The sequence below is a fragment of the Agelaius phoeniceus genome, chromosome 4, assembly GCF_051311805.1.
Source record: "Agelaius phoeniceus isolate bAgePho1 chromosome 4, bAgePho1.hap1, whole genome shotgun sequence".
NCBI lineage: Eukaryota > Metazoa > Chordata > Aves > Passeriformes > Icteridae > Agelaius > Agelaius phoeniceus.
Genome location: NC_135268.1, coordinates 43,522,270 through 43,534,312, shown reverse-complemented (window position 1 = coordinate 43,534,312; position 12,043 = coordinate 43,522,270). Strand labels below are relative to the sequence as shown.

Genomic DNA, 12,043 nt, shown 5'->3' with positions numbered 1-12,043 from the left:
AACTTCGCCGTACGCGAAGTCGCCCCCGTCCCTGGACCGGCACCCGATTCTCTGCCGCTCCCGTCGTGCAGGAGCGAACGCGGCGGAGGTGAGGCGTTCCCCCGACCTCGGGCCACCGGGAGGAACAGCTCGTGGTTGTGGTTCGCCCTTCCCCCGCTGCTCTGTTCCGCGGTTCGTCTTTCCACGGCGGGGCCGGGCAGGGGTGCGAGGGCTGCCGCCGCTCCAGCCGAGCGCCGCAGAAACGAGTTCCGGAGGGGCGGCCGTCCAGCGCGGCGGAGGAATCCGGCGGCGGGGGGCGCCGCGGCCCGCAGGGGGCGGGGAGGCACCGGCGAGGCGCGCTGGTGGCCGGGGAAGAAAGGGGGAGCGGCGCGGCGGGCACCGTGCGGGGCTGGCCCCGGCCCGCGCCCTCTCCCGCAGCCAGCGAGCCGCACAGAGGTGAGCGCTGGGCCGGCCGGAAAGTTGGGAGAAGTTTTGGCGGCGGGGGAGGGCGGCGGGCGGCGCGGACCCCTTGGGAAGTTGAGCTCCGAGGCGAGGCCGGGACGGGGGCGAGCGGCCGCCTCGTGCTGCGGCCCCGCTGGGACGGGCTGCGAGCGGCGCCGGCCCCTGCCCTGCCGCCCGCATCGCGGGCCCCGGCGCCCCGTTCCGTTCCCCCCGCGGCTGGCGGCCGCCGGCCGGGCTGTAGCTGGGGCCGCACTCCCCCGAGAGCCAGCAGGACTCCAGCGGGCAGGTTCCGCCTGAGCTGGCGGTGGTGCTTTTCCCTGAGGCAAGGTGTCTGAGTGCGTCTGATGGGCCATTGCAAACTTAATTCCCGGGTGAGCCGGCAGGGGCGGTTCGCGGCGGGTGAGAAGTACCTTAGGATGAATTTCTTCCTTTGTTCGCACTTCCACCCCGCGTCCCTCGTTGTGTTCCTCGCCGGATTGCTCCAAAAGGTAAAGGGCAGTGCCCGCCAGGACCCGGCGTTTGGCGGCGGCTCCCCGGAAGAGCCCGGCTGCACTCATCAGTCGGCTCCTGCTGCTTCTTTTATTCTTCTTTAGGGCAGTTGGAGCAGAACAAAGTTATGTTTGAAAGATGCACTTTTTAATCTCTCTCGTCAGTAAGTGACGCCGTGTTTTACCGCTGTTAGCATCCCCCTGTTGAAAACTTTTTTTCGGAAAAGCATTAATAAGTTAAAGAATTGCTGCCTTCTAGCAGCAGGTTTTCCTGCGGTTTAAATACTTGCATACAAGTTGTTCCTAGGGAGTGGCGTAGGAGATACTACCTGTATTCTTTTACCACCTCTGCTGTCTCTATGTTAAAGAACGTTGTATAATAGATGTGTATTTCCTATTTGCTTTTCTAACCGTGTGGAAGTAATTCCACAGTATTCAGTGAGTAAATATCTTACTTGTACGCTGTAAACTATTTTAAAAGTTTTTGTTTTATTCACTATGAAATCCTAAAATCTCCTTTAGGAGAATGAAAGGTGTGCCTTAGTAATCATCCCAGAAGAATTATGGTCTGTTTTTTTAATTAAGCATGCTAAAGAACTTTGTATGGGTAAGTTAACTCTGCTATCAGTTCAAGTAAACAAGTGTAAAATGGTTTTAAACTCTCGAAGATTTCCTTATTTTTTTTTTTAAATTTAAAACTAAATTCAAAATCAGTAGAACTATTTTTGTTATCACAAATTTTAGAGTGCCATGCTAAATTTCAATCAAACTGTTATTCACAGAGATTGGGGGTCTGCTTTTCCTTGAACAGCTGATGAGTTCATATTAGATACACCAGTAAGTAACTGCCTACAGATAAACAGTTGAGATTCTCCATGTGAATCTTAGTTTCATTCTGGTTTCAGAATCTTTGCCTGCTGCTGGAGTATAGCTGCTGCATTTTCCTTTTAACAGTTAATATCTTGAAAACCTAAATCAGAGTGTCTCATCAGATTAACTCATGATGTGGGGAATACAAACATAAAACTTACTGGACTTTAGTCACAAGTTAAAACTGTTATGTTAATCTCTGCGACAATGTACATTTTTTGAATAACTCACCAGCTTTACTAAAGTAACACTACCATACACTCTCATCATGTGTTAATTTTCTGAATACCAAAACAGACACCTTCCCCCTCTGAAAAGCAAAAGACACTGTTAATTTGTTTGATTGGAAAGTTATGCGTGTTGAAACAGCTAAACCTGGTATTTCTTTTTTCCCATCAGACTACATGAATAATTCCTTTTAAACAATTGAAAGGGTAGGTGTAACCACAATTAGTGCAGCTTGCAGAGTCTCACGATCTCTCATGGACTGCTACACTAGAAATCCTGTCATGACTGTTTAGTTTCACAGTGCATTTCTGTCAGACAGCATCAGTTGGGTGTGCTGATCAAAACTGACCTTTATGGTAAATAAACATGGTTAATGTTTTGCTTGGTAGATAGGTTATTCTGGACTTAATTGGTAGAGCTTGCATGTTGGAAAAGAGCAATGAGACCAAGACTAACTTGGCTATATTGCCTGATTTAGGTAGTTTTTCTACCTGTGACTTCCATTGGTGGGGCAGTAAATATCTCAGTGTATGCTGCCTGTAGATACCTTACGTATCTATGTATGGTAAGTTGGCTCAATGTATCTATGGTAAGCAAGATAAGCCTGGTTTGGTCTTTTTTTTTGCTTGCTTGGCATCGAAATTTTTCTTTACTAAGTTTTGTATTTTATGCTTAAAACTTTCAAATCTCAAACTATAAACTTTGAAATCTAAATACTATAAACTTCGTGCTAGGAGAAACAGTCTTGTGACTGCTATTTTATCCAGTCATCTTAATTTGTAACTTATCAATTTGAGCTCTGCTTGCTCCAAAATTATGCTTAGACCTTTAATGTAAAGATAGTTCATATTTCTAAGTTGCATTAATACTTTTTTCCATGTACAAATTATGTTAATGTTTTAATACATTAATAGTTTTGATGATGTTCTAACTAATTAGTAAAACTGTCTTACATATCCCAGTGCTGAATTTGCATATAAATAAAAATGACCTGGATATGCATAGAAATAAAAACTATCTGAACAATAATTTCCAGATAGGAAATCACAGTTTGTTTGAAAGTAGCTTTTCAGAATAATATGGTGTGCACTTATGAGGTTAGGGCTGTGATGTTTTGTTAAGCAAACCGTTGCCTTGTGTATTGGACATGGATACAGAAAATCCTGAACTGGTTGTATTCCAAAGATAATAAAAATATGGGAGTTCAAAGTGTAGCCTTTGGCTAAAATGTTTCTGAAATTCAGTCATTTTGGCACACTGTAATGAGCCATCTGAGTTTATATCTGACACGTTATCACTTTATCTTAATGCTTTCATACTTTCTCTTAGTAGTTAATAGTTTTTATAACTGGAGCTGCTTAATACTTTAGATATTTTCCAAGAATATACTATGTTGATTTTTGGATAATCTGAGTCAATGTTTTTTAGTTTCTAGTAACTGTGTAAATTGTGACAAGATGGAAATAGTGTTGTGTAAAAGAAATTGCTGGTGTGGTTAAGTGTTCACTTGAGAGATACTTTTACATTCTTGTTTGTAACTCAGCAAGTCATAGGGGTTAGTGCTGGGGAGTGGATTCTCTTACTGGTGGTTGTGTTATTGTTTGTAATGGGCTGCTTGTTGCTGGTTCTGAGCAGACTTGAAGGTGCTACAGAAGAGCAGCAAAAAGTGCTCAAGGTATTATTGCACAGAAAAATATTTGCAGTAATAGTAAAATCTACACATGTGTTCAACATTGAATACTAATGAGAGGTTTGGATATCTTAGTGCACCTTAGTGTGGTGCATGTCCGGTCTAATGTGCCTGAGATGTGAGAAGCAAAGGATAAGAGATACAAACAGATATAATGTTTTACAATATAAATCCACCACTTCAAATAGCCTGTTGCCAAACATAAGCATAGGCAGTGAGTGAGGTGCTACAGCATCAGAAGTGAAGCTGGGTTTTGGACTTCAGTATAAATTTAAAAAAAATAATAATAATAAAAAACCCTAGTGTAACTGAGGGAGAAAACAGGGAAGCATCTGATCAGATCAACATAAAATTTGATCATTTGGTAATAGATCATTGATAATAGATGTCTTCCAAAATTCCAGCAAGATGGAGGAAAAGCTGGGTTTGTTGATTGCTTAAAAATGATGTTTTAAGCAATCTTCTTAACATTGCCTTTTAGGCCAGTCTGGTGGCTTTTTTAAATTTCAGAGTTTTGGAGTTAGTGATATCAGTTATTTGTTGCAAAGATTTGGTTGTGTGTAAGAGTTTGTTTTGTTTGTTTGGGGTTTTTTTTTTGGCTTTAAGCAAATATTTGTTAACTTGGCAGTATACTGGGACATAAAGCCCTGGAGACCCAAGTGCCTCTGAAATCCCAGGACATATCATAGCCTGGGAAGGAAAGTAGATGGGGGAGGAATAATACTGTTTAGCCATTGAAATGGTGACTGTTCCAACCTCACTCATTTGCCCTCCCAACCTTTTCTTCATTCAGTGTTAAGACCTTGTAAGTATTGGTTCCAGCTAGTGACTAACTTCAAAGAGCTTTAGTGCTTTTTATTGTTTGCTTATTCGCTTTTTGTTTGCTATGTTTATAGTTTTAATTGTGCAACTTAATGCCTAGATTTGGAAGACAGACACACTTTTTTTTCCCTCCTTCCAAAAGGATATTCCTTTTCATTACTCCTCTACCATACTTCCTATAGTCTCTGTGAATTTGAGTCTTAAATTCCTGTCAAAATCATTGACTTAGGAATATTTGTGACTGAATTCCTTCTGAGGTTTTGAAGTGAACTGTTGACACAAGCAGATTAATTTGCTCTGATATTTGCTAATAGGTAGAGTCAGTCCATGGAATGTCAGCCAGTGTGATCTTTCACATATCTACCGGAGCAGGTAGGAAGTAGGGAAGAGAAAAATTACTGTAAGACAAAACATGAGTGGAGAATGGAGACAACATGTGATATTATTTTAGAGGAGGTGAACAGAAGTAGCGTGAAGATAGGCACTTAGAGATTGACGTCCAAAGAATAGGATGAAGGCAAACCAGGGCTAAAATGTGGGGAGAAAAAGGTCAGGAACAATGAAAGAACGACATAGTGAGTAATTAGTTTGATTTGTATAGCAGATTGGCTGGGGAAGAAAACTCAGAAGGAGAGGTAAGGGAAAAAATTAAGCATAAATAGAGAAAGGAGAAGTAAATGAATGTGTACTACTTAATCCAAGTAATCAAGAAAATGTTAGATTGCTTTCTACTTGCTGGAAAGAAATTTTGCCCCCAGGTTCTTGTTGAAAGCTTAGGCTTGTCAAGGGAGCCTTCTGAGGCTTTAATTTGTTGTACTGTGAGACTTGAAGGAGTGAAGACGGTTGCTGTAAACCCAGATGAAGAAGATGGTCCCAGATGTCTTGTTCCTGAGGTTTCTGCCTTTCTTCCTGCTGCAATCTTGCCTAGATTTAGGTAGCAAAAATGTTATGCTGACTTCAAAAGGCAAATCCAGTGAAGGTGTACCTTTATGACTGTCTTGCTGTTCCAGGCTCTTTCTCTGTCATTTCTAGAGTGTGTTGGAGAAGCCCAACTGAAATGTTCCTCCAGTAATTTTGATAGATTCTTGTTCTTATAGCTCTTGATTTGATACTCATTTGTTTCAGATATGTTCTGAGAGGGGAATAAAGGAATATGTCTTATTCTTTATGGGCTTTACACCTTAGTAGTGCTTGACTTTTTTTTTTTTTTTTAATGATAAGCACTACTCTTACAAGGGTAGTCAGAGCTGCAGGGAATACAATACAGAATTATTCTCTATTCTGTTAATAATATTTATAATTCTTGTAACAGGTACACATTGGATACTGAAAAGAATTTATGGTGATATCAAGCCAACTCTTGCAGTTTACTTCCACACAGTTGGACATCAGTCATTTTAAAATCTAAATTAAATGAGGGAGGGGAATTTTCTACTAGACATAATTGTCATATATGAAGTGAATATTCACTACTCCAGATTAGTTCTGACCTACTTTTCTTGCTTATAGCAGACAGCATTGATATATTTCTTATAGCATGTTTCTTCATGGAAATGTTCATTTGAACTTAGCTCTGTGTTCCTCTTGTGTTGTGTTAGTAATTCCTAGAATTAGGTGTAATGCATTCTTGGCATTTTGTAGGAGTTTTTCATTTATCTGTGTTTCTATTACTGCAAATAATTTTGACACTTTCTTCAAGAAAATGATGTAGTCTAAATGTGTAACCTACAGTTTTCTTTCAAGCATGAATTCTGAACTAATCATCAATGTTTATTTGATAAACTTTTGAACAATCATAAGCCTTACTACATCTCTTTCTTGTTTCAGGGTTTCTTTGTAATTGCTGCCATGGGAAGATACTTGACTATGCTGTTGCTGCTGATGCTGCTGGTGCAGCATTTTGGAAACTGTGAAGGAAATCAAAGGCCACATCATGCTCCATCAATGCAATTTACAGAAATACAGTATAATGCCACTGTGTATGAGAATTCTGCAGCCAAGACTTACGTTGGGCATCCAGTGAAAATGGGCATTTACATTACAAATCCACTGTGGGACATAAGGTACAAAATTATTTCTGGTGACAGTGAGAACTTGTTCAAAGCTGAAGAGTATGTTCTTGGAAACTTTTGCTTTTTGAGAATACGGACCAAGGGAGGAAACACAGCTATCCTTAACAGAGAGGTGAAGGACCATTATATGCTGACTGTTAAAGCAGTTGAAAAAAATACAAACGCTGAAACGCGCACGAAGGTCAGGATACAGGTACTGGATACAAATGACTTGCGGCCTTTGTTTTCTCCAACATCTTACAGTGTTTCTTTGCCTGAAAACACAGCAATAAGGACCAGCATCGCAAGAGTCAGCGCGACAGATGCAGATATAGGAACAAATGGAGAGTTCTACTACAGCTTTAAAGAAAGAACAGATGTGTTTGCTATACATCCAACTAGTGGGGTGGTAGTTCTGACTGGTAGACTTGACTACTCGGACACGAAACGTTATGAGATGGAAATTCTTGCAGTGGACCGTGGGCTGAAGCTGTATGGTAGCAGCGGCATAAGCAGTATGGCAAAACTAACAGTTCACGTAGAGCAAGCAAATGAACATGCCCCTGTCATTACAGCTGTTCCATTGACTCCATCAGAATCAGACCCAGATCCAACATACGCAATTGTAACGGTAGAGGACAATGACCAGGGGTCGAACGGGGAAATAGCATCATTAAATATTGTTGCAGGAGATGCGCTTCAACAGTTCAAAACAGTGAGGTCTGTTCCAGGTGGCAAAGAATACAGAATAAAAGCCATTGGTCCCATTGACTGGGAGAGTCACCCTTTTGGATACAACCTTACCCTTCAAGCTAAAGACAAAGGGAATCCCCCACAATTTTCTTCTGTAAAAGTTGTTCATGTGACATCACCACAATTTAAGTCTGGTCCTGTCAGATTTGAAAAAGAGATATATAGAGCTGAAATAAGTGAATTTGCTCCTCCAAACACACCTGTGATAATGGTGAAAGCTGTGCCTAGTTACCCACATTTAAAATATGTATTTAAAAACACGCCAGGAAAAGTAAAATTCAATTTAAACACTCACACTGGTCTTATTACCACGTTAGAACCCATAAAAGCACAATATGCATCACATTTTGAACTTGAAGTTGTGACAAGTGACAGAAGAGCTTCTGCAAAAGTATTAATTAAGGTACTAGGCATGAATAGCAATCCTCCTGAATTTACTCAGACATCCTATAAGGCCTCCTTTGATGAAAATGTGCCAATAGGTACAAGTGTCATGAGAGTGAGTGCAAAAGACCCTGATGAAGGGGAAAATGGTTATGTGACCTATAGCATTGCCAACCTAAATCCTTTGCCATTTGTGATTAACCATTTCAGTGGGATTATTAGTACCTCAGAAGACTTGGATTATGAATTGATGCCAAGGGTTTACAATTTAAGGATTCGAGCCTCTGATTGGGGTATACCATATCGCCGAGAAGTTGAAGTTCCTGTTACTATTATTTTAAATAACTTGAATGACAATATACCTCTGTTTGAGAAAATAAATTGTGAGGGAATAATCCCCAGGGACCTTGGTGTTGGAGAACAAATAACAACCGTATCTGCTATCGATGCTGATGAGCTTCAGTTGGTGAGATATCAAATTGAATCTGGAAATGAACTGGATTTATTTAGCCTAAACCCAAATTCTGGAGTACTTTCTCTCAAACAGTCACTAATAGATGGCCCAGGTGCTAAAATGTCTTTTTACAGTTTGAAAATTACAGCTACAGATGGAGAGAACTTTGCAAAACCATTGTATATCAACATAACTGTAGCTAGTAGTCGCAAACCAGTCAACTTGCAGTGTGAAGAAACTGGTGTTGCCAAAATGCTCGCAGAGAAACTCTTACAAGCAAATAAGTTGCACAATCGTGGAGAAGTTGAGGATGCTTTCTTTGATACTCACTCTGTGAATCTGCATGCACCTCAGTTTAGAAGTAGTCTTCCCAGTAGCATTGAGATAAAAGAAGACCAACCTGTGGGCTCTAGCATAATATCTGTGAATGCTGCTGATCTTGATACTGGCTTCAATGGAAAGCTAGTGTATGTTATTTCTGGAGGTAATGAGGACAGTAGTTTCATTGTTGATATGGAAAGAGGAGTGCTGAAAATTCTATCTCCCCTTGACCGAGAACTAAAAGATAAATATACCCTCAATATTACTGTCTATGATCTTGGAATACCACAGAAGTCCGCCTGGACCCTTTTAGATATAAAAATTTTGGATGCTAATGACAACCCACCAGAGTTCCTCCAAGACAGCTATTTTGTTGAAGTAAGTGAAAACAAAGAGCCCAACAGTGAAATAATTCAAGTTGGAGCTACTGATAAAGATTTGGGGGCTAATGGAGAAGTGAAATACTCTCTTCTTACAGATACAGACAAGTTTACTATTAATTCTGTGACAGGAGTTGTGAAAGTTGTAGGGGTCCTGGATCGGGAGGAACAGCACATTTATTTGTTGAAAATTGAGGCTAGGGACCAACCTACTGAAGAACCTCAATTATTTTCAACAGTTATTCTGAAAGTGGCTGTAGAAGATGTAAATGACAATCCTCCCAAATTTATTCCTTCAAATTATCATGTGAAAATTCGAGAAGATCTTCCTGAGGGAACAATTATTACATGGCTAGAAGCCTACGATCCTGATTTGGGCCAGTCAAGTCAAGTACGGTACAGTCTTTTGGACAGTGGAGATGGCACCTTTGATGTTGATAAAATAAGTGGAGCAATACGTATTGTACAAAGACTGGATTATGAAAAGAAACAATTTTATAACTTGACCGTGCGGGCCAAGGACAAAGGAAAACCCATTTCGTTGTCCTCTACCTGTTACGTTGAGGTTGAGGTAGTTGATGTGAATGAAAACTTGCACCCCCCACGGTTCTCCATATTTGCAGATAAAGGCTTCATAAAGGAAGATGCTCCTGTTGGCTCCTCAGTAATGACAGTATCTGCTTATGATGAAGATGCAGGACGAGATGGGGAGATCAGATATTCCATCCGAGATGGATCGGGTTTAGGAGTTTTTCGAATAGACGAGGAAAAAGGTAAGGTGGCTTTCTGTTACTTCTATACACTAAACAAAATCAAATGCCAGGAAAGAGAGAAGAGAAGCAGCATTGTCACAGTTGATGTAAGTGTTCTTGTTTGGACTAAAAGATGCCACCAGCAATGTGTATAGTTCTGTCTGCTACTTAAGTGAAATTATTCTTATACATTTGATAAGTAATTTCTCTCTAATACTCCCACTTCTATCCAGCCTGCCTAAAGCCATGCTTAAGTCTTAAAATCTATACCACACAGAAAACCAAGAATACTCTTGATATAAAATGGAGGTCTGCCTTGTGTGAGTGCATACATTCTCTGTCTTGTGGACAATGGGACTGTCATACTTTTCAATCTTAAATAACATTATCTTTTGCTCCTTTTACTGGAGCAGTGCATGGGTGTGATATTGCCATAGTGCTGGTTTATTTAGTTACTTTCAGAGTTTACAGGTGCCCATCTAGAATTCAGTAAGCAGTGCCATCCTCATTGGAAGGCTTCTGCCAAAGAAAGCATTGATGCAACCTTAGAAAAACCTCATATGAATCAATCAGACTGAACTGTTGACTTATTGCATAAATAATGCATACATTGATGAGCAGTGTGAGAATTTTTCCTGTGTCATGTGAAGAAACATAATTTTATTTTCAGTAAAATTCTAGTGCTGACTTTTAACATTTTGGTTGGATGTCTATGTAGCTATTAGTTTATGTCTTCGATAAGAGAGAGCATTGATATTTTGCAGTTATCTAAGCATCTTGAAATAAATTGAGGAGGAATCTGGTGCAAGATTTGTTTACAGGTTACATATAGGTAAATGATGACATGTGTGATCGATGTCTTACAGAAAGAAAGCTTGTAAGTGAGAATAAAAGGTGGGAATTATGTCTGATTCATCCAGTAATAATTCAGTGTGTTCTCTGTGCTTCCCACAATTGTAAATGTGGGTAATAGAGACTCATGAAGCCACTTTACTCTGTAGGGTTTGGGTGAACAAACTGTTGCTCACTATTTTTCTTCTCTAGAAAGTCTGTTATTAAATTATATGGTTTGTGGCTAAAGAACCAGCTCTACAGGTCGAAATGTACCAATGCTTCTCTTAGCTTTGCTTTTAACAAAGCACATAGTTAAGGTAGTGAAACAGACTTTCCAAAAGTGGAGAATTGAATACTTTCTTTCCAAGACCTTGTAGTTTAGCTTTTGGCCATTTGGTATGTGCGCAGAATATTAATTTGTGTATCATTATGCATTTCTTTTTACATAAGTATATTAAAGTTCACTGTGTGTTATGGTATTTTAGAGGTGTTTCTAGTTGTCCTATAGAATGAGTCTTGAGTTTGGCAATGTATTATACATGTGACAGGTAGCAGTAAGTGAGAATGAACCTGTTTATGGGTACGTGGACAGGTGTGTGTGTTTTTGTGATGGTACTGCCATGGCACAATTAGTTGGCTGCATGTGTTGCCTCTCTACTTTTTTGGCACAAAGCTAGTTTACTTGACTAACGAATTGGTGTGAGTTTAAGTAAGTTGCTTTTTATCAGCTGGGTTTACAAAGTTGGCAGAGCTTGGGGCAACGCCAGCTTATATTCAATAATATTGTCCAGAACAGTGGCTCTGTATTTTCAAGGCATGGGAGAGGCATTGTCTGTATTCATATCTGGTATCCAGTGTTTGCAGTTCTTCAGGGATGAAAGTAGAGGGATTTGGTGGGAACAGGGTGGTGGTAGAGAGGGGTTGCTAGTTTTTGATATTACTGAACAAATTCTACTTATAACAGTGGTGTGGGGAAGAAAGTGTTTATTTTGGGATGCTTGATGTGTTTTTTCCATCAAATGGTGAGCTAAAGGAAAGAACATTAATTATGTACAAACCTGACAATATAGCTTAAATCTTGGATTGACACTTTATTTTGGTGAAAAGCCATCAGAATTGTTCTTGAAGGCACTCTTTATACTGCAGTGTCTGAATATTTGTCATATTTTTCAAAATGGACTGGCCTTGATACAGGGAGCAGACTGATTATCAGCCAACAAAGTACATTGAAGAATTTGTGAAAGAGAAATTTTTCAAACAACTTGCTAACTTTTTCAGCTTGCTGAAAGGTTCTCTTGACTTTACGCCTGAGCTACATGTCTCATCCTGCTGTCTTTGAAGAGCATCATACTACACTGTCAGTTCAAAGTTAGATAAATCAGATTTAAGAACTTATTTCAAGTCAACATTAAACTATTCAGTGGTTCAGAGGGGCTCTTTTATCCCTTGCTTATAAGAAATTAAGGACAACAATCATATTTGCAGGTAGACTAGATGATGATAGAAGCATTGAATAGCTAGTTCCATGTATTGATTTTTGTTGACTTTTAGGTTGTCTTTCCTATGTTAAGTTTG

The 12,043-nt window shown here is 40.1% G+C and overlaps 1 protein-coding gene across 1 annotated transcript in view; it reads left to right on the top strand.

Moving 5' to 3' along the window:
• The first annotated feature begins 288 nt into the window (after positions 1–288).
• FAT1 (FAT atypical cadherin 1) overlaps positions 289–12,043 on the top strand; it is a 101,457-nt gene continuing 89,702 nt past the window's right edge. The window contains 2 exon segments of the mRNA XM_077177467.1: positions 289–435; positions 6,367–9,655. Coding sequence (XP_077033582.1) covers positions 6,388–9,655 — 3,268 coding nt within the window. The 5' untranslated portion in view covers positions 289–435; positions 6,367–6,387.